Here is a 23,385-nt window from a genome sequence, read left to right on the forward strand (position 1 = left end):
TGCCTTCTGTCCTTCTTGGCTGGATTCCTCTCCACAGCACCAGTCCAGAGCAATGGTCTGCACAGCACATGGCCTCCGCTTCACTGCCAGGCTGCTGCCATGCTCACAGGGCTGCTGCAAAGCTGAGCCGACTCTTGATCTTTTATGCGATGCAGCCCAGGTGTGGGGGGCAGTTCATTGGCACCCAGAACAAAGATTTAAAAGAGAAAAAGAACTCCACATCCTACATTGAGATGCAAACAGTGTTCCCAAAGCTTCTGTGTTGCCAGCGTTTAACGCAATCTGTGATCCAGCTGGGGTGAGGGCACTAGCAATGTGGACTCTTCAGTGTCTTATAATATGCTTAAGATCAGGGCAGAGAACATCCCTCTGCTTTAAGCAACTGGTTTTTTTTTTGTCCAGATGCTGAACAGAACTTTATCTTGGTGAAACACAGTTGAACTGGCAGAAGGGTGTGAAGTTAGAAGGAAAGGCTTGTGTGCACACACAGAGAATTTAACTGCATAAGCTTTATTTCCTTGGGAAACCGGGCTAAACAAACCAAAGTTGCATTCCCTGTTCTATTCTGGGATTAATATTAAATTACTGGCCTGGTTTTCAAGCTCAGAATAAGCAACTAGTCCTATGGCCTTAGTATTGATGTGAAGCCAACTCTTGAGAACCAGTTTGTTAAAGCTAGCCACAGTTCTCTGCCCTTTTTCTTCCTGGTGCATAAGAGACCCAGAGATACGGAGAAATCCTTTAAGCAGGAGCATCAGAGGTCACTGATGTTAAATTATTAACCACCAATGTAATATTAATGGTCCTTTGCCCTTGCACAGGAGCAGCATCTCTCCTTGGAGGATCTCAAAGCATACTCTAGACCAAGAGGAGCTGGTGGAGCAGCTCTGGACTTCTGTGGGATGCCAGGTCTGATGCCAAGTGGGTTTCCAAGAGACAGACCCAGGGTTGTGGCATGCCCAAGACTTTCCTAAAAGACCTGAGCTTACAGTGGGTTCTGATACGAGTGTTTGCCATCCTCTGCTGTGACTTAGATGGGAGCAGCGTAAGACCACTGCTTTAATTAGGAATGTGGACTCAGCACAGGAGTCTCTTCTGCCTCAGTCTTCACTCAACTGATGATGCACGAAGGTTGCTCTCATCTTAAAAACCTCCTTGAATGCAGTGCATGGAAAGCGAGCCAGAATCTGGCCTTGGCAAACAGCACACTTAAGCACACGCTAAACTTGAAGTGTGTGCTTAAGCTTGTTAAGCCTGCTCCTTCAACAGAGATGATTTTCCTTTATGTTGGGAGTCTCATCTGCTACAGAAGGGGGGAGTCACAAGGTGATTTGTTTGTTATATTTTGTATAGCAGCCTGATCTAGAAAACCCTTGCTGTCAGCTGCAGTATTTTGCTACCAGCTTGTCTCAGTGACTTCCACTGGGCTCCTTGGGATAGCAATTATTCCACAACAGGGAGTGCTCTTGAAGTGTCAGGGCAGCGTGCTCGCAAGGCGCTGCTGCAGTCTGCCTGGGCGGTGCTATACGTCTCTCATTATAAATAACAAGGGTCATAAGCAATGAGAATGCACATGCCTTTATTTAGGGGGGGTATTTCCCCATTTTGATCACAGTAAAAATCGTGATAGCCAGATCCTGAGAAACAGCTACAAAGGTTCTGTTTAAAAGAATGTGACTACAGAAAGCAGATGCTCATCAAGTTAAATAAGGAATTTAATTAGCCCGCATTTTATCTTGTTTTCAGCAATATGATGACAAATCGCATCTTAATAAAATAACATTAGGGAGCAGCACAATTCCAGTGCTTCAGGAAATGAGAAGCAGTATAAGTTATAGGCCTGTTCCCACGGAAGAAGTCATTCTCATTCAGAAATCTGACATGATGTTAAGATGGATAATGTTTTAGCAAAATGGTCCTCTGGCATTTAGAAAGATTTACAGCCACTTTCGGCTTTAAAAGGCTTAATATAGGGTGGTGGGGGAGAAGGAAGTGGCATGAATAGCTCAAGGGACTGGTAGTGCAATTAATATTTTTTTATGCCTATGGTGGCACAGGCATGCAGGGTTCGTTATAGGTGAATAAAAAGAGTTGTCCTTTCCCCAGTGGGGCTATAACTAAACATAGACATTATACGTTGTACAACAAGCAGCGGGTTTAGTGTTTGTCATGTAGTCGAATATGTCCAAATTCAATTACAAACTCGCATTTGATCTAGGAAATCAGTTTTGTGTTACACTGTGAGGATGGGTCTTGCCTCACCCTGAGAAGTGTTCACGAAGGATCCACAGAAAGTTCACTCATGTCATGGTTTGAGGGCTGCAAAAGTTTGTCTAAACTCAGTTGTAGTTTCTGGGACTCAAGAAACTAGCATTGTTTGGAATACTTCTGTCCAGTAAAAAGGATTACAAAACACAAGAGTTACAACAATAAAACATGATGAGATTTATCTTCACTATACAAGAATAAAGGAACTACTCGTCCCATTCAGCATGGTTGTTCACTGAATCCTTTCTTTTGTCTGTACCAGGGAGCAGATCCATGTTTTAGGTGATAGATCATGGGATTATCACATAGCTGTCCACTATCAAATGCACAGTTTGATCCTGCGTGATATCTTGAGGCAATATATTTCATTTGCTGGTCATATGTCGTAACAACCGTTATTCCTGGTGGTCTATTTGACATTTTCCATCTTTCAGATTCAGTGGTTGCTCCATAGCTCTTGTATCAGGAGAGGAGAAAAGTGCACGAGTTGTCTGATTGCATCTCTTGTCATGCGAGGGTGCACACATACACAGACAGTACACACATTGAGTTTATACATGTATACATATTTGTGCGTATACAAATATATATAGTTGCTGATAGAGTAGTTTTCTGGATTCATGATTTAATATATTAATCTGAGATTATGCTGCTATTGCTGAGGACAGAAATGCTTCAGAAGTCGTCGATGAATTGGGAGTCTTGCACCAATAATTTCTTGACCTGCATTTAGTTTAGGCTGATGAGGGCTGAAAGCTGTTGCTCTGTGATAGCTGTTCACTGGTGTATGTGAAATGAGTTTATGATTCTTGATCCAGGTCCTAGAAAACAGATGTCCATGCTACAAAACCCATTTTTGCTATTTAGACCCTCACTAACACTGTCTAGAGGGATGGTGATGAAGCTCTGCTCATTGCTATGGGGCAGCCTTGAATCAAAAGACAGTGCAGAAGTATGGATTGAGAGTGGGTCTCCTCCTGTAACAGGCAACAAATTTGTTTTAAAATTGTCTTGCAGGAGCAAGACTTAAAACTGAGTGTGGAAGGGTGAGGTTTTCCCTTCTCTCTGTCGGTGGAAAAAAATTTGAAATGTATTGACCTGGAAAATCCAAGCTCAGAAGCAGCAGCTGGGTTTTCAGCAAATCCCTTGTTTCTTTCCCTGTTGTCCATCTGGATTCACTGTAACACAGAGTAATCAAGCATTGCCTCTGAGGTCAAGTAAAGTTTGCAAATGGTCACCATTTCCATACAGTTTTGCCAGGATGGGTGGTGCTGCCCCGTGCTCTGAGAACGCTGCTTGCTGGATGTGAAGGGCTCAGGTCTGTAAGCAGTGGTGGGGACGACTTTTCTCATTTGCAGAGCTGTTGCAGAATTGGACCCTAAGCCCTCCTGGAGCGAATTGTGAAGCAATGCACAAATCAAATCAAGATGCTGACTGTGACTGCATCACGGCACAATATCATGCTGACAGAATTTGAGGCTAAAAGCAGTGACACTCATGTCTAGCGATGTCTAATACATCATATGGTTGTAAAGTGACAACTGAGTCCTGGAGGGCAAAGACTAACCCCCATATGCCCTGCAAATATTTTCCAGTCCACAGACGAGTTAAAGACCAGGTCTTGAAACTCATTTGATGCAGCGTTTGAACTTGATCTCTTAACAGCAGAACAGGTAGTTCCCTCTGAATTTGCACATGCTGTCAGGTTTTGTTCATGGTCATGACACCATGCGATATTAATGTTCCCTGTGGATGCAGGGATTTTTAAATAGATTTTCCAGACTTTCATTAATTACTTAATTGGCGCACAGTAATATAAGAAATGAAGTGTATTCCTATAGGGCAGTCGTACTTCAGACAGGCAACAAGCTATTTGCAAGCAGAATTAAAAACAAACGGGAGAAACATTTTCAGTTGTCCCTGCTTCGTCCCCGATTTCAGCAACAAAGCTGATATGTTGCCAGGTACTGATCCCACTATCTGGGATCTGTCCAGGTTGAGGACTTATTAATGCTTATTTGAGGGAAGAGGGAGAGAGAGAACACAGCTTGTATAAATCAGATTGAAGTATTGACAACTCCTAAGCAATGCTCATTCCAGGAACAAGCTCGCTATGTGATAACACCACTGCTATAAAAGAAGTGCATTTTGAATGCATGCCACTTTGCAAATACCCAGTGGGTCATGAGTTCTTGAGGCTTAGTTCCTAGAAGAGAAAACAGGATTGCTGGAAAAATTAAATACTCTAAATGGAGATTATCTGAATGATTTAATAGGTGAGAGACTTAACAGCACTGGACCTTGCTTTGCCTGTAGTTGATGGTTCAGAACCATCCTGGGTCAGAGTAGAGTAGAAATTGTTATAGCTGATACAGACTGCATGAAAAAATCAGGGTCTTGACCCAGGCCTAGTGAGCAAAGAACTCCGCTGTGTGCCGTGACTAGCCTTGGCTTGCACGTTCAGTGGGAAGGGCATGGTTAAATGAGAATCTAAAAGAACAAACTCCTGTCTCTCCTCTCAGTGTGGTTGCTGGATGTCAGGACCATGAAATATTAATAGTCAGTGTGTGTTAAGAGTCCCCCTCTCTGCCTGATCCACAGATGATGTGCATCTGTCTCTGCTTTCAGCCACAGAGCTCGGCTCAAGCTGCGGACGCTGGTGTTTTTCGCTTGGGAGCCCTCAATGCCCCTGGCAGCAGGGCAGTTTTGCCACCGGTGTTGAGTCTGGGTTTGGCAGATGGCTCCAGCTTCCTGACTCTCACCCTGGCATCTTGCATCAGCACTAAAAAACCCTGCGTTATTTTTATTTGATACATTAGTCTCTTTTTTGCCACAAAGCAGAACACGAGCAAAGGGTTGGAGGCAATGTGAGATGACTGGAGGAGGGATGAATAGCAGGGTGGTAGGAAGGAAAGGAGAGAGCTACAGTTGCAAGCAGAGAGATCTTCAGTGGCTTTACCAGTATCCCATCCCCTTTCCCCATCCCTCTTGCACACACACACACACACACAGACGCAGTTGAGCAGTGGCAGATGGGGAAAGAAAACAGATAAATAAAAGTGTCAGTAGGATGGATTGGTTTGCACTTGGTCTCCTCTCATCTCTCTGCATATGTCTGCTGGTATGTAAAGATCACACAACCAAGGGACTTAGCACTGACCTGGAAAATTTATACCACTGAACATAAAAATGAATCAAAAAGAAAAATGTAGGAAGGAGGTGGTCAGGGAAGAGAACAAAAGGAGATTAATTTTTTTTCTTGTGTACATCAGGATTTCGTTGGGACAGCAATTTTGTGGGAGCACATATTGCCAATGCCACTGCAGGAGCAGCTCTGCCTCAGAGAAAAGAGATCGTGTGGGCAGTTTCCTGTGCTGAGATCCCTCATGGTTTTGATCCTTATCTGCCTAAATGAGGGCTCCCCAAAGGGCATCAGAGCCGGACAGGGGTGAGCTCAGCAGCAGAGTCCCAACACATGATGGCTTCAGACAGAAGAGATGTCATCTCCCTCCTCATGCTCTCCTGGTATCACACACCCAAACTGTATCAGGGAAGGCAAGAGGAGGATATACTCTGGGCCAATTCTCCTGTGATTTTCTGATTTTCTAGTAAGCTGGTGTGTCCAGAGGAAACTCTTCCCCTCTGTGTAGTGCCACCATGTAACTGAAAAAGCAGCATCCTAAGGAAGAGATTGTTGGTCTGCCCGCTCTGCCTTTTGCCTGGATGACCAGGACTCCCAGCCATGGGCTTCGTTTAGCGTATGTCAGCAGCAGCTCCTCATCGTCATAATGTACATAAGCACAGTCATTCCTGCAGTCCTGTCAGCTTGTGATCTTCCTCTGGGTCGCAGACCCAGACCCATTCCCAGAATTATCACAGGTACCACGACACCATGCCCTGCAGGTGGCAAAAGTGGGTCCTGCACTGGGCTAAGCCCACCTTGCCCCATGCACCCTCCTGTGCAGGGAGCCTGGGCAGAGGCCCACGACATGGCCACTGTGCTGGGGTAGGGTGATGGTTGGGCAGGGCAAACAACGGCCACCAGCTCCTCCGGTGGGGCCACGGCAAGCTTGAATGCCCATCCCTGCTCCTCCAGGAGTAGGTGGGGAGCATCTGGAGCACTATCCTGCCGGGTCTCCTGGCCTCCATGCCCAGCATGGGAGCCTTACCCAGGATCACAGGCAGGTTCAAAGGTGGGATGAGGTTCAAATTTGGCCTATGTCTTATGCGTGGAAACCTCCCTTTTTAGAACATGCTGGAAACTTTTTTCCTAAGGCACTATATATCCTCCAGGGTATCCTTTCCTCCTTCTCATTGCTAGTTTCTACACAAATGCAGGATCTTTGCTGCTTAGTCACTCTACCATTTGTGCTGTTTATTGCCTCCGACGGGCATAATTCTGTGCTCGGGAGAACTTTGTGAGTTGCTGTGGAGGAGCTGTGGGCTGTTGTCATCCTGTTTCCAGGGGGCAATAAACAGCAGCAGTCAAACTTCCATGGAACAAAGATTGTGTGGTTATTCAGTCGTAAAGACAGGGAAGAAAAACAGATATATATTGCGTGTGTGCTTATTTGCACATCACACAAGGATGTGCAAATTGCTCTCAGAAGAGACTCTTGCTACGAGGTAAAATAGGTCCCCATGTAGCGCTTCACTGCTGACTCGAATGAGGGAATTCTCCTGCCTGTGCCTCGGTTTCCCTGTGCAAATCAAAGGGCTTGTAGCTCTTCCCACCTAGCTTAAGTGCTTTCAGGGCCAGGAGTTTATTCATGCCCTTACAGGGCAGGGCAGGAAGGCAGGGATGCAAGTTTTGGGGTGACGCAGGGAGGGAAGTGTTTCCTGGGGTAGACGGCTTGTGTTCTCCCCCTCTTCTTGAATGAGAGCAAGCATTTGTCTGGGAGGAAGATCCAGAGAAACCACATTAGTCTTAATATGGAAAGGGCTGGTATTAGAGCCAGCCCATCACCACAGTCACCTGCATCTGACCTGAGGGTTAAAAAAACATCACCGGAGACAGCTAAAGCCTGTTAGGAAGGAAAAGCCCTTTCAACAGCCGGGAGTTGCTGCCTACATGCAGACACTGGCTCTGAAGCAAGTGCTTTAGAGAGTTTCCTTCTGGAGGCTATGAGACTGGATACTTCAGTCTAGTGGGACCAAGTCATTAAGAGCTGCATGACCCCAAGGACCAGAGGGGATTTCCAGCTCATCAGCAGCAACGGTTCAGCCCACTGGGGAACCCAGGTGCTCAGCATCTTCACAGAGTTGTTCAGCACGTGGCAGAATCCATCCCTAAAATGCTCCCCCCACCATAAAATGTAATTACAGAACTCTTTAACTACATAAACTTCTAAATCAATTAATTATCTTGGCAAGAAAATGTATATGGTTTTGAAATCTCCCTTTAATTAATGCAAAAGTCCGTTAGGAAGCAGTAGATCTAGGCCATCACTTGGACATAACAGTCTCTCACTTCACGTGCTCCTGAGGCCCTGGGAGAGTGTGCCAATGCGATGCTCAAGCTCTCTTTCAGATGCTGTGTCTGGGCCACCCCCTTTCAGAACAAGGTTTCCATTCTGATGTACTATTGTGGGACCCTCCTTAGAAGTGCAATGGTCAAAAATCAACTCCTGTTTCCACTGGTGTAAATCCATTAACTTTTCCCACTCACTGCTCTTCCATTTCTCTCTGCTTTCATCGCCGGCAGCACTCCATCTCCGACAGTCCTGCCTTTAAATCCACACTTATCCTCTTATCTCCGTCCTATCTCTTCCCAATGGAGCCCTGAGTTCTTTCATTGACAAGACACCACACTTGTCCTTTGTGCAAAGGTGTGGGGAGAAGTCACCAAGGAGAGTGATGCCTGCCAGTGGAATCTTCGCGCGCTTATTAACAACAGTTGTGAGCTTTCCTGTATTTCTGATGTGCAGTGGAGCATATTCAGGGCAAGGGAGAGAGGCAACGCAGTATCTTAACAGGCTGTGGGTTAGACCAGTGTTTTGTACCTGACATTTCCAGGCAGATCTGGAAACCTACCGACTGCTCCTGCTGTGAAAATGATGTGGAGCTGGTGCACGTGGTGGGTGCTTCTTCAGCACAGGGAGAAGCTAGGATGTCCTCCTGCCATGTTCTTCACTGTGTGCCTTTCTCTGATTTCCAGTGACCCCTCCTTTCTCAAGACCCACTATATGCAATGAGGGTCACTTAGGAGACACCTAAAATGGTCTTCTATTCACATCTGGACCTTGGCCTCTGCCAACACGGAAACTCATCTACTACTGATGAAACTAAGACGATTATCTGGCTTGCAAGTGATTTCACTGCCTGCATTGTATTTATGCAGCATGCGTGTATTTGCCTGCTGATCCAGAAACAAGCTGCTGTAGCTGAGGAAGTTATCTGGGCAGCCTAAGATGTTAAATCCTAAGGTATGGATTTATAAGAATTTGGGGAAACAGTCTCAAATGCTCAAGATATTTATTATACCGAAGCAGAGTTCTAGCTCAAGAGGGATCTCAGCTCAGCACAGGATTCACAGAATTCATCTCCTGGACATCCTGGTGTGGTGTCACCACACATGACCCCTTTGTGCCACAAATGGGTCCTCCTGAGGACAGACATTCAGTCTTCCCATACAAAGTTGCTCCTGTTTTCTTAAGCTGAGTATGGCAGTGTTGTGCCACAGTACACTCATGATGGTCCTAAGGGGAATATCCTCAGTCCTACTGTGTCTGATCATGAATCCTGGTAGCTAAGCAAATGCCTGACAACATGCTAGATCCTCTAGTTCAGCTTGATTTGGAGAGCATGGCATATCTCTCAGGATCAGTCTCTAATGGGCTTGCTTAACAACGTTGTTTTCTCTCTAAATCCCATGTCAGACAAGTGAGAGCTAGTTCTAGGACTGTTGCATGTCGCTAAAATAACATACATCTGAGAATGCAATTAGGGACTTGAAACAAATTTGACTTGACTCAGGAGAGTAGTGGAAATATCCAAGGGACCTGTGATTATATACTTTCTCTTTTTTTTTTTTTTTAAATGTCTAAATTCCATGTTCTTTTAGGTTTGGGATTTCATGACAATTACTACATTCCTGGATAGATAAAACTACTCAGCATTTGGTTAAATGCCTTCTGAAGATATCCTGAAATGCACCATCTATTGCAGCTGCTCTGTTCAAGTCACAGTTCTGACTAGTCACCCAAGGGGACAAGGAATTCCTTTTGTAGGAGTTAGTGTAGGACTTGTTACCAGGAAAGCTCTATGTTTGGGGTTGTCTAGTCCTGAAGAGAAGTGCTGTGGCTTTGCAAGTTTGAATTTGAAATCCAGATCCTGAAGGAGGAAAGGTGGGGGCTGTCCTCATCAGCAATTGTGTCATCTCTCTCACATACTCCTGCACATTGACTGGCCTCAAGACTGCTTGTAGAGAAAGCTCAATAAAACAAAGACCTGGATTTCTTCCTAAACCCAAGGAAAAAGATGTACAGTTGTACTTCAGTGCTTGGGCTCCTGTTGCAGGGCATGCCTGATTTTTCAAAAAAGAACTATTCCTTCTCTTCCCTTAGCGGAGAGCAAGCTGCCATGGAAGTAGAAAAATTTGCTCTGTATCAACTCAGAGGCAGACCGTGGTCCTCACAGGAAGAGAGCGAGTGGAAGTTTAGCCCCTGCTTGGGGAGAAAGCAGTAGCACAGGGACTCCCTGTGTGCAGAGAACCACATGGATGCTTTTTGCTCCAGCCCAAGGCAGCAGATATACCAAGGCACAGCACTCCAGAAATTATTTCTGATCTCCTTTGAGAAGATCATTCCAATCAATACATGGATTATTTCTGGATGCTTGGAGGATGCATAACCCCCACCTGCTAAGCCCAGCTTCCCAGCAGCAGCATCCTTTGCATCGGCACATTTGCAACTGCCCAGAAAGAAAGAAAGACCAAAGAAAATATGACAGAGCTCCCTTCAGCCCCCGGCTGTGTCTGCCCGCAAGCTTCGTTGACTGAGTTATGGTAATTACATCACTTGAGATTTATTTAATATCTCCATCCGGGAAAAAGAACCAGGAAGTCTGGCTGTGACAAGCAATCAGAGGGTACTCAGCTGATGAGCAGCTCCCCATCACTGAGAGAGCAGTAGGAACCTTCGATGGATTGGATTTAAGTAATGGTTTGCCAGAGGGATGGGGCCCACGCCACGGCAATCAAAGCTCCTCTGCACCATTAAGGATCTGTAAGTGGAGCAGGAGGCGCAGTGCAGCTATTGACCGAGTAGGTGGGCATGAAAATGGGTTTAGGTAACTGTTTATTTCCTGAGAGATGGAAAACACAAAGGGATGTTTCTCTGGCAGCTTTCTGGCTGTCCACATCAGCATTTATATTGTCTGTCTCTCACATACTCGTGCACAATGACCGGTATGCTGCATTCAAGCTGTTCGGCTGCAGTCCACACAGAGCTGTCCTGCTTGTATTTGCCCTCTCACTCTCTGCCATTTTTTAAATTTCTGACCTAACAACATTAAAAAAAAAGATTTCTGATATGATTTTATATCAGACTGCCACATAGGCAGATCAAGTATCGCTGCCACTCTAGCCACCCTCTTTCTTCCTTCCTCCACTCCCTCTGCACTGAGCGATGGTTTGTACAGAGAGACGAAGAGGAGGCACATAAACAACAATATTTTTTTCCTCCTTGTTGAGGTGGTAGCTAAGGGCCAATGGGCCCACACTCTGCTCTAGAAGACCAGAGCGAGAATATCTGCCATGAGACCGACCTGCAGCCTGACACCTGAATCCATCCTGATGCAGGATCTATAACAAACAGGCATGCAGCTCTGCACTGAGATGCCTGGGCATCTCCCCTTCTGATTTCCTAGCCAGTAGCTCAGATGCAGCCAATCAAGAGGAACCAGTTCTTCACTCTCAGCTGATGGGTCCATGTTTTTTTCTTCCCCTTTCTGTACCTGAGGAGGGCAGAGGTAGTGTGTGCCAGAGCTGATGCCTCCCATATGTTTCCTCCCTATGTTAACCTCATGACTATTAGTGGGCTCAAGAAACACAGCATCAAAACTCCCAGAGACAGGCCCTTCTGCAAAAGGAGAAGGGGTTGCCCATCATTTGCAGCATGTTGCTTCCTGTGGAGCAAAGTTAGGAAGGCTGCATCGGCCTCTGGACAGCCCCCTGCTCTCATTGGCATCTCACCAAAGTGTCTTGGGCCAGCTCTTTCCAGTGCGAGCATTTTAAGCAAGGGACCTTGATCCATACCAAGGGACCTGAATGCAGCATCCAAGTGTGAAAACATTGGCCGCTGTCCCATTTACCAAAAGAGGAACAATAGTACCCACTCACCTCTGGGAAGCATATGGAGCACCTCCGATTTATTGTTTGTTTTATTTATTTTGTCACATTTATCAGCCATTCAACTCTCTGGGCACACAGCCCGTACATTAAAACCCAGAGTATAATACAAAGATCTCCTCTACCCTGAGCATATCCTTTCTGTAAAACCAGGCATGGGCAGGAGGGGAGGATGAAAGATGCTTTACACAGGCAAAGGATGACAACAATATATTTTTCTCCAGTTCTGTTATTGATGGAACCATTCTAAAAATGTTGGCGACATCAAGACAAGAAGATGAGGGCAATAAAAAGCAGGGGGGGTGGAAAGCCATCCTGGAGCATGGGCAGAGAGACTCAGCCTCTAGCCAGCCTGTCTCATGCTCAGGAAGTCCCTAAAATGCTCTTTCCATTATTATTTCTCTAATGACCCCATTAGACACATGTGAAATTCTGAGAAGCCTTAGATATGTTGTAGAGAGCCACTACTGGCAAATCTGACCAGCTTTTCTGAGAAATGGCAGGCTGCAGTGATGAATGTTTTAGCTTTAGAGCATCCCGATGTGTAATTTATTTGTTGGAAATTAATTGTATGTGCTGGTTTCATTTTCCTGTAGTGAATAATCAAGTTTGTTCCCTTTTTAATTAGGTACCAACATAGATTCCTCTGCTGATCATGGCACAGTGGTTTATGCATGTCACGTCTTATTCTAAGGGAGACAATTTCAAATCATTGTCTAGGGCCCAGCACAACTTTTGAGTGACATTAGATTGTCTGTCAGCCGTAACTCCTGGGCCACTGCCAAGGAAGACCTCATGCACAAGACCAGCTAAGAGAACCCAGCCTGGGCATTGGTGCATGCTGCGTCCTACTGAAGCAGGAGTCTGAGGAAACCCTAGCGAGAAACCAAATTAAGGAGCCTGAAATTTCAATGGCGTTGACATGATGTCGGACCCAGGCCCAGCTCTGTGTCACCAAAAGGTGTGTCCCATCTGGCGGGAGTTCACTGGTCCCTGAGCTGAGACACTGCACTAGCCAGACTGCATAGACTAGAAGCCTTCCGATCATCTGTATCATTCATACTTTTGGTCCACATCAAACCCAGCACCTTTGTCAGCTGTTCCAGTGGAGATGGCAAAGACAGAGTCCTGGCGAAGAGCTGATTTTCCCCTTGTATTCATAGACCGGATGGGGCTGCACGGACACACATAGCAGGCCAATGTGGAGAAAGCCACCTCTGCTGATTGCAGAGAAAAGGTAATGGGCTCCAGCAGCTGCTACTTAAAATTTTCAAATAGGCTGAAGCGAGTAAAAACTATCAGCTTTGGCTGCCATTGGTTACTTTCAGCAAATCTCTAATTAAGCGATGGTGTTCAGTCATATTTACCCTTCATTGGGCTACAAGGAACCCATATTTCTACTGAAATATATGCTACTGAAACAAAACAAATCTATCAGCGAGCAAATGCTGCTGGAGTGAAATGAAAAAATATTGATTATCATAGCTATTAAACCATGAAATCCTCTGCAACTAATTAATCCGGTAGGCAAAAGTTTGTTAGTGGGATTTCGGCTTCCTGCTGGGAACCTGTGAAGCAGGCACCATTGCCCCAGAAGCCACCGAACGGTCCCTCGCTGCCACCTGCCCCTGGAAGTTTCCTTCTTTCGCGGGTCCCCGCCACGGGCGGTGGGAGGGGAACATCTCCCAGCCTGGCGGCAGGCCGGGGCGCAGAGGTTTCGCCTTCGGCAGGCTGCGGACCCTGGCTGCCTTCCGCCTCCTGCGGTGGCCGCTCTCGGCAGGGCGGGCGGGCTGCGGGGCCCCGGGGCCTGGCCCGGCGGCGGGGGGGGGGGGGCCGGGGGCGCGCAGCGCAGCGCGGAGCAGCGCGGAGCAGCGCGGAGGCGCCGCGCCCCCGCCCGCGGCCGGCGGAGCTGTCCGCCGCTCCTGGTGCTGAAGCCGCAGCGGCCGCCCAGCCCCTTCCCCCGCCCCTCCTCCCTGCCTCCCCGGCGTGGGCTCTTGCAGGCAGCCGGCAGCCCGGGGCATCAAAGCTTGGGGAGGGCCCCATTTCTCCCTTTGATTCTCCCCCCCCGCCTCACCCCGCCTTTTTGCTTCTTTTTTTTCCTTTTTTTTGCCCTTTTTTTTTTTTTTAAGCCGGGGGAGGGAGGAGAGCGCGGCCACGTTACACCCCTCCCTTCCTGCAAATCCCCGCTTGCACTGCAAACAATCTGCCTTCCCCATTGCATCCAAGGGAGATAGCAACAGCAACATCATCACGGCAAGCCGGATGGGATAACGGAGGGGAGGCTGCTGCTGAGGGAGAAAGGCACACAGGCACACACCAGCTCGATGTTGCCAAAGCGGTAGGAGCCGCACGAAGAATAAGCCATGCTGCCCCGTGTGTCTGGCGCATTGTGCTCCATCCGAGCCTTTTAGGAGGAAGAAGAGAATTATCTGCTCCGATTTTTTTTTTCCTGCCAGCGAGAGTGCGACAGACTTGCGATGGTTGAATGTCAATGCCTGTGAGAGAGAACAACAGTCAGAGGAGGAGGAGGGCAGAAGGGGAGGAAAATGAAGGTGGGGACGGTGGTGGAGAGAAAGAAGCAGCCTCGTCCAATGCATCAAAAGGAGGTCCCTGCAATTGCTGATAGAGCCCTGGCCGCCTCGCCATCCACAATGGTCTGTACAAGCTGCCAATGCGTTTGATGACGTTCCTGTTTTGTGAAAGGAGGAAAGGAAACGTGACCATGTAAGATCCACGTTTCCCCGGTCAATTACATGCGAAGAATAGATCCGATTTCGACGGGGTTTTTTTGGTCCAGGATGGTATCAGCTTAGGGAATAATACAGCCGCCTTCCCTCACCAATTTCGCTCTGATTTTTTTTTTTTTTTGGTGTGGTCCAGACAGCTGCTGGAATAGAGAAGGTCAGAATATATAAATATATATAAAAATATATATGATATATATATATTATATATATAAAAATATATTTATCTCAGTACATCTGGGATTAAGCTCACTGAATGCTAATTATTTCTTTCAGGACTTTTAATATTTACAATGAAATCTTTTAAAGGCAACGGTAAAATCTGAAGCCACCTGGGAGTACAGTGTTGGAAACGTAGGGTGTTTTCCCACAAACAATGTGAAGGTCTTTTTTGTCAAAGAGGCAATTTTGATAATAACAACAGCTACCAATTTTGCATTTTGATAGCCAGACCGGCTGCTATTTTGTCTGGGTGCACACCGGGTCTCGTGTGATCGGGTTTTATTTTTTAATTGAAAAAAAAAATTATTAAAAAATAGAAGAAAAAGGAAAATTACTTGAGATGCCAAATACTGTCGAAAGAACCATATTCTCCCTCCTCCCCACACCCACCGGAGACGTGGACCCTTCTTTTTTACAGGCTTAGGAGTTGCGAGAGCCGAGCAGGGGCTCCCTCCCGGGCCCGCCGCCCGCGCCCCGGACCCTCGGGCGTGGGAGATTTATTTCCTCCTCCCGCTGATTTCTGAACAAACTTGTGGACGGGGGGTTAAGAATCCCCCAGGAGCGCAGAGTCGGGGGTTATTTTGGCGTGGGTTTTTTGTCGTTTTTTGTTTATTCATTGTCATCCTCGGCGGATTTCAGCGGGCTGCCGGGGGTTTCACCCCCTCGCCCTCCGGCTCTGCCTTCGTCCTTTCCCCGCCGGCCCGCGCAGCCCCCTCCCCAGGCGCCGCGGCCGCAGCGGAGCCCCCCCGGCCGCGGGGCTGCCCGGCTCCTGCCTTTTTCTTTCCCGGCCCGTTCCCGCCTGCCAAGGAAAGGCACATGTTAATACCACCCGGCGCGGTCACTTTCTGCTTCTGCTGCTGCGGGCTCCTCCGTCCGAGACAGATGTTGCGAAACCAAGGCCTCCTCAAGTGCCGCTGCCGCATGCTCTTCAATGACCTGAAGGTCTTCCTGCTGCGGAGACCCCCCGCTCCGCCGCCGCCCTCCCCGCCGCCGCCGCTCCCCATGCCCGGCGGCGCAGAGGCGGCGGCGGGCGGCCCGGCGGGGGCCGCACCGCCCGGGGGGCGAGGGCCCGGCTGGCGGGCGGCGGCGGCGGCGGCGGCGGCGGCGGGAGGCGGCGGCGGCGGAGCGGGCAGCCCGGCCGCCGAGGAGTGGGGCAGCCCCGCCGGGGAGCCGCCCGCCTCCCTGCCCAGCAGCACCTCCTCGGATGACTTCGGCAAGGGCAAGGCCGAGGACCGCTACTCGTTGGGCAGCAGCGTCGACAGCGGCATCCGCACCCCGCTCTGCAGGATCTGCTTCCAGGGGCCCGAGCAGGTGAGCCCGCCGAGGGCGGTGGGCGCTGGGGCGGGGGAGCGACGGCGGGTGGCGGCGGGAGGCCGGCTCCCCCGGTGGTAGCGATGCTTCAGCCTGCAGCAGCTGGGGCCTGCTGCTCACAGGGGTCTCCCCGCTGCGCGGAACAGGACCCCAGACCCAGAGGGGCTCTGTCCTCTGCCCAGGCCCTGGGCTCCAGGATTCTGCTCCTCGGCGGTGTTTCCCAGAGAAATGTGGGGCGGAGGCCCACTTCTTCCCTCTCTGCTGCCCAGCAGCCTTGCCCCGGGCACTCATGCCCAGCCTCAGAGCCGTGCAGCTGTGGCATGGCAGGGACTCACGGACTCCTTCATGGAGCAGAGCCCATCTCGGCATGGGGGGGCTTTTTGTCGCCTTGTTGGTACCCAGTTACGATGATGCCAGAAGTGATGCAAAGGACGTGTTTAATGTGCTGTTTGCTCTTAAAAATACAACTTCAGTCTGTATATACACGTGGCAGGAGGCAGCCCCAGCTCATCAGTGGTTCCCAAGGGACGGCTAGTAGGAGCTCTGTGGGTTTGCCGTTGCTCCTATGCTCCCAGTGCACTACCTAGAGGAGGAAAACCTCTGGTTACAATTGTACCTGCTGAAGCTGCAGCCTTGAGATGCTCCTTGGTACAGACTGAGGTTGAGCCAGTGAAGTTTCCCTCCACTACACAGGACAATGAAACAAATGCAACCTCACTAGAACATGAGGTGCCACCCTGGGGCATTATTCTCCCTATTTAATGACAATTAAAAGCAGTTCATGTATTTTCAGGCTGGCAACTTCCTTACAGTAATATACACAGCAATATTTGTACCTAACGTGACACGGCTGCAGGCGGCAAGGAAGGCTGCAGACTTCTGCTTGTGGGATCAAGCCCAGATATGCAGATAACCTTTAGTACTCAGGATAGTCCTGTTACCTGTGATAATAAGGGATCCTTGCACAAGAAAGGGTTGTGAGGTTCGACTTGGCTGGTACCGATTTCCATTTTAGGCACAGATCCTGGCACGTAAGGTGATGCGTTGAAATCTTGAGCAAAACAGGTTTTGCCCCATGTCTTCTTTCCCCTGCGTGGGCCTGTGTGCTCAGCTAAGGAAAGCCAGTGCTCGTCTGAGAGTGGCCACGCTCTGGCACGCGTCCTGCCTGTCCCAAGGATAGTGCCCACATCTGTAATGCAGTGATCGTGCCTTCCCTTATGGAGGTCTGAGGATGGTGGTGATGGGGGCAGGGAGGTGGGGAATAGGCTCCCATTCTCCTTTGGGAGAAGCAGGGCCTGCCACCACCTCATCCGTCTGTCCACAGCCCTGCTGCATGTGTCACACCAGGGGTCCCATAGATCAGAGCTCAGTGCTCAATGGACTGTGGCCTTCTCTAATGATTTATGCAGCTGAGTGGTAGCTGTGAGACACAATTTTCACCATAGGCTTTCAGATGGGGGGCGGGGAGAATCATTCTTTTCTGGAGATGCTGTATGCCTTCCTCACTTGACTGTCTCCTCCCCGTCTCTTCTAAAAGTTGGGAGCCATGCAACTCGCTCCCTGGGAATTTGCATTATTCCACATTTCTAGTACTCTTCCCTGGCTTGCAGTTCTGCCTGTGTACATGAGACATAGCGCCTGCAAGATTGGCTTATGTGTCTGAGCAAATAGAGCCTAAGCAGAATTAAAATAGAGGTAACTCGCTTCCTTGGAGAACATTAATGCTCGAAAATAATTGGATGCTAATTTTCACACTGAAAACCTGTGTAAGTTGCATTGTAAAACTGAGACTATTTGCTGACCATCTGCCAGCCTACCTGAGTGAGAAGCTGGGCAGACGTGACTGGCATCTAATAGAATTTCACCAGGATTTCTCTTTTTTGCTTCTCACAGTTTCTGACCAATATAATAAGACACTTACAGCTGGGTTCTGCCACTCGTCCTTGAGCCATTCCGCAAATAATTTTTTCTTCACCAGCATGTCTTGAGGACTGTCTGAAACCCTTTGCCTTGCAGCAGCTGGGAAGCACAAGTCATTATGGAGGCCCAAATTGTGGGGTTTTAAAGCATGGCCAGATCCTGACAGACCTTCCTAGAAGTACAGTTCAGAATAACTGAGAGCTGAATCAGTGCAGCTGATGTCAAGACCTGCAGTTTGGTTTATTTGGCCTTTATGTCAATAAAACTCCAACAGGGCTAGATCCCAAATTCCTTGTTCTTTTTTATTATGGTGGTTATTACTGGTTTAGCCTTTATTTCCCATTTGTTTTCCAACTCAACAGCTGAGTGAGGACCCTTCATGTTTTGGCCCCTTAAAACTATAAAAGTCATAGAGGCACATTATTCTATACCACCCCTGCCAAGATCATCATGAAAATTTATCCACTTGGAAACAAAATATAATTGCTAGTTCTTTACTGTGCAGATTAATAACAATGACAGATATAAACAGTGTTTTATTTACCTGTCAAAAACATCTGAAACTGCTGCAGCTGTGGGCAAATTTGCAGGGCTGCATCACAGTACCAAGAACAAAAGCCTTCATTATAAATTGACTGTTAGGCGCTCTAAGCTTATTTACCCAGATAAAATGACAGCTAGTCTCCAAAAGATGTTTTAATCCTGTTTTGATTTAAAAAAAAAAAAAAAAGTGCAACAGCCAAAAAGGTTTTTTTACTAATCTGGCTTTGCAAGTAGGTTTTATTTAATATCTAATGCAAAACAAAATCAGTAGGGATTTTCACTTTAAATTTATGATTGCCCAACACGCATGATACTTCAGGCTACCAAATTGCTTATATCTTAAGCTCCTCATATTTGTTTGTGGCTCTTATGGGTAAGCTGATTCTTTCATTTAATAATGTGCTGAGGACCGTAGGAAGGAGTAAAGCTCATTATTGTAAAACTGTTCTGATCCTTGTGTGTTACTCAAGAGAAACCAGTGATGCAGATGAGAAAGAGTGGATCTGGTGGCCAGGTGATCACAGCATCTGGGCTCCCGTTTTGAGGGCATGAAGAGCAAGCTCTGCTCAGGTCTGGCAGTTGAAAGAGGCAACTGCTTTTATTGAAAATGAGGGCTTAACGTCGTGAAAGCTGATGGGCTGAACTCTGAGCTTGGTAATGGCATTGCCTTTCGGGGGCTTGCTTGGCATTTGCAAAGGTTTCACTGAGTGAGCGTCCTGCACCGTTGTGTCAGCTAATTCTGAGACCCTGGATAGAACGGCAAAGCTCTGGGGAGAAAGTGAGAAAGAAAGATGCTGGAGTATTTTCTTCTGTTATGGTTAATGCTCAGTGTTTGCAGAATTTTGTCTGCTTTCCTGGATCTCTGACAAAGTTCTGCAAGAGAAAGAAACTAAGAAGAGCTCTGCTCTCACAAATGTTTCACAGTGCTTGGTGTGGATCCAAGTTGAAAGCAAGTCATGGAGAGCAGCAGGAAAAGGCATGGGTGAAAAGTCCCTTCACATCAGCAGATAAAGTATTTGCCCATGGCACAAGGATTTAGCAGTACAGCAGGGTTTAGGAGCTCAGAGTTGGTGCTAGCTGTGCTGAAAATAAATAGAAAAGTGTTCTTAAATGAAACTGAGATCATTTGGAAATCAGTGTGTCTCAAGGATTGCTTGTTAGATTGTCGGTTAGAGAGTGTATGCGTCTTTTCTTACCTGTCAGTTTCTGTCTGTGTTTCTCTTTTTCTCTGTTCTGGGGAAAAATGCTGTAAAGATGGAGATTTGAGAAGCCAGTGCAAATAGGATTGGTTGGCTAAGGAGGATCAGAGAGAACAGACTGTGGACTCTTTTGCCTGCAGGCTGCTAGTTTGGACTTAGCTCGGTATTCAATAGAAATGTTTGAAAATAGACTACTCTTCCCACCAAAGTCCCCTCCAGACTTTAGGGACACCAACTCATTAATATGAGAACATGAAGACCTTCAAGGAAATTGGAAGGGAAGACAACTTATAATGGATATTAGGACATGCATTTACATGTGATATGTCATTAGGTTGTGGAGCTCCTTGCTGCAGGACGTTAGCAGGACAAAGACTAAGTTTAATAAAGGATTATAAAGCCATGTGGTTATTAAAGATATCTAGAGTCATCGCAATTAATGATAACACTTCTGAAAGTAAAATTCATGCTTCAGTCAATCTAGAGATCAGGGTTACACTGAAGAGGAGCAGAGCCCTGGGGCTGGTCTCTAGCCACACAGCTCACCAGCCCCTTGTGCATGGCCAGTGAGATCCGCCTCTCCAGGTGCATGTCTGGATTTCATGCACATGTAATGTAATGTCTTCAGCGTGTAGGGACCTGCCACGCTCAGGACCTCTCTAGAACTAAGGTGACCCTAAATTACTCAGTCTCGATTAACACCCCATTCTTGGGAGCCCTGTGTAGGCTCAGTGAATGGTTAGTGCCTTCGTATGGCTGGTCATTAGCATGCATTGTTTGAAATAACTAGTGAGAATTGCAGCCCCATGCCTGTTACAGGTACAGGCAAAAGCCATCATTAGCTTCCTGCCTGGTAGTGTCGCAGAGAAGGCATGAAGTAAGCCAGGAAATATTGCCACTCTACAGACTGGTCTCTCAGCAGCACAGAGGAGTAGAGGAAGTCTCTGGGATGCTTGATTTCTGATTTACAACATTGTAAGATGGAGGAGAATCAGGTACCTCTTTTCTGGAGTGAGACAAAGAGGAAAAGAGGTAGCCTGTGGCAGAATTCAGGGCACAAGCATGATGTGAAGGAGTGGAAGAAGAAACAACTGTGCAACCAGCATCACACGCATGTCCAAAGCCAGGGAAACTTGGACAGGTCTGTCCAAACCAGCTAGACCATCAGGACACTGTTTTCAAACACGTTGCATGACTTGATGATGGTGCAGGCTTCCCATCCACGTCCTTTTCGTAGGTGTGTTCCCACAGGATTCATTTACTTGGTGTTAGAAGGAGAATCATGTATTGGAAAACAGCCAGTCCTGCTAAAACCGAAGACTAAGAGATGCCAGGATGCAGCCCTTTAGATTTCAATCTGTATATTGTAATTTATGACAGAAAGGAAGGGAAGATACTTTCTGTGACATTCAGGCCACCTCTCTCCCATCTCTGAATCTTAGCACCTTGATAGCTAACTCCCCTGTTTCATCTGTCCCAGGATCAAACCTACACTGTGCAGGCAGAACATTTTTGGCTTTGGCAAAAGCTTTCTTGAGCCATCAACTGAATAGAGCCCAGGATGTCATCTATTTTAGATTTAGACTCTGTTGCCACAGAGTTGATTGGCAAAGCTCCCATTAACTTCAACAGCAAAAGGGTAGGCATCCAGTAGCAGGGACTTGACCCCTGTATTTCAGTAATGTTGTGCACACAGTGGGGTTTCTATAAATAATAGTGAAGGCCACTAATCCCATTGGCTTTTAATTGCTCTAGGAGACAGGGTTTTCACCTTTTGTGCCTGCTGAAACTCTGATGCCTGACCCATTTATTTCAGTGCCACTAGCGAGCCTGAGGAGCAGTTTTTCTTTTCTTTCACTTTTCCCCATATAAAAGGCATCATGAAGGAACTTGTCTGTGTTTGTGTCACTGTTTCTTAAATATACATTTCAGGCCATGATTAACAGTGGCTGATGTCAGTTAGTGACAGAACAAGCAATGCAAAAGCATGTAGCTCCATTGTTTGCATCTGTAGAGTCACTGTTATTTCCACAAAGGCAACACTTACTCCTGGAAGGGCTCTGTTCGTACAAAACTGAATTGCATTCAGGTTGTCTTTCAAGCAAAAATTCATTCCCAGCGAGGGCCTCCTCTGCGGCAGCCTTTTGCTCACATTGATAGTTTTCCATTCAAGGTTGGCCCACTCCAGAAGTCAGAAATATGGTTGTGCCAAAAATCTGTGATGCTGTCTGTCCTATGTGTCTGCTGCACATGTTTTCTTCACTCCTAGGCCTGGACTAAGATAATAAGATAGACTATAATCATTATTGGTCCATATCTGTGGCCACCCCATCCCTTTTATTAGCTGATTGCTAAAGGAATAAAGCCATGTGACGGTGTTAAGCTGTTAGAGTTTATGCTCATCAGCCCTCCTCTAAATCTATTGGCCGATTTCAGGCAGATTTGGCAGAGTGGAGATCTGAAAGGTGTTAATTTCCTGCTAGTTTCATGAAAACTAGCTGGATGAAGAAGAGGAAACCTAGAAACGTCCTGTTGTGGGAGAGATTATAGCATTGGCTGTGCTACACACTGTCGAGTCCATGCAGGACAGATCTTCAGCTGGAGGAAAAGCTTTAACAGGAACGTGTATCCCATTAGACATAAAAAAAACCCCAACATGATATGGTTTCCATGGGAAACCAGACTCAAATAATACTCACAGAATAGCTTGTTAACTTTTTATCTTTCTCCTTTTCCTTTGTTAATCAGGGTTACTTGCCTAAAATGAATTGCTTGATGCTGAAGACTTTCTTAGCTTCCCCCATCTTTTCACAACTGACATTTTATCCTTTTCTGATTTATCGCTGGTTACAGTAGAACAGATTACGTTGTTGGCAGTGGAGAGTGATGAGTGATGACTTTCTTCTGGTGAGGAAAAAACCAGCAAGACCTGGAAACCTGTGTAGATAATAAATAGGCTGTCCCCATGCCCCTCTGTGAAAAGCGATGAGATAAGGCAAAATGTTGGTGGGCAGACTGGTTCCAGTGACAGGGCCCAGATCCTGAAATCCTCACAGATCTTTTCTTCTGTCGTGTCATTTCTTCTTCTTTATGCTCTTTGGTGGTTTTCTCTCACCTCCTCTTCCTTCTCTTCTTCTTGGCCAGAGTAAATTGAAACATCAGACCTTGGTCCCACCCATCCTATCTGTCTCTTCTCTGCACACGTTCTCCTATGGCCTATGCACCCCCTTATCCAAGCACCCTCTGTTTGCAGCTTGAACACTGGTGGCATCAATCACAACAGTCACACAAGTTTAATGTGCTTCCCTGGGTGGGAGTGAGGGAAGGGATGGTACAGAATGGGAGAATGATAAGCAAAAATATGTTTCACCTGTTGTTTATTCTTTCCTACATCTGGTGCCTTGTATTTGTTGGAGAAATCAGGCTATGCTTGGGGAAAACTGTGTAAACTTCATGGAGGATGGGATAGTTCAATCTTGAACAGATTCCTGAGAAAGTTTTGTCTCCTCTGTAGAAGAACTTTGTAGGCAACTTCCGTTATGGTTGGAGAATAGGACTGTCAGCCATACTTTTTACCATGGAGTCACAGACATTTTAGATCAGCAGGTCCACATACAAAACAACTTTTCAGAATAGGAGAGAGAAAATGAACTTGATATGCCACCAGTTTGGGAGGCCAATGACTGCTACTGTCTTTGTGGTGTCCCATTGTGCCATGTCGCTCTTGGCAAAAGTTTACCAAGGGTTGCTTGATTGACAGTGTATTTACATTTAAGGTAAGGCCATGTGGTCACCTTTTCCTTGCAAAAAGTATGTGTCATTAGCTAAG

General features: G+C 47.1%; 1 protein-coding gene across 2 annotated transcripts in view; it reads left to right on the top strand.

The window, feature by feature from the left end:
• The first annotated feature begins 14,763 nt into the window (after window positions 1-14,763).
• Window positions 14,764-23,385, top strand: part of MARCHF4 (membrane associated ring-CH-type finger 4) — a 106,039-nt gene continuing 97,417 nt past the window's right edge. For both annotated transcript variants that reach the window (XM_087732988.1, XM_009473861.2), the window contains exon 1: window positions 14,764-15,894. In XM_087732988.1, the coding sequence (XP_087589114.1) occupies window positions 15,400-15,894 (495 nt within the window). In that variant the 5' untranslated portion in view covers window positions 14,764-15,399. The remainder of the gene's footprint in view (window positions 15,895-23,385) is intronic.

Source organism: Nipponia nippon, unplaced genomic scaffold, assembly GCF_047370975.1.
Source record: "Nipponia nippon isolate SJK-2023a ecotype South Korea unplaced genomic scaffold, ASM4737097v1 scaffold_5, whole genome shotgun sequence".
Taxonomy (NCBI): Eukaryota; Metazoa; Chordata; class Aves; order Pelecaniformes; family Threskiornithidae; genus Nipponia; species Nipponia nippon.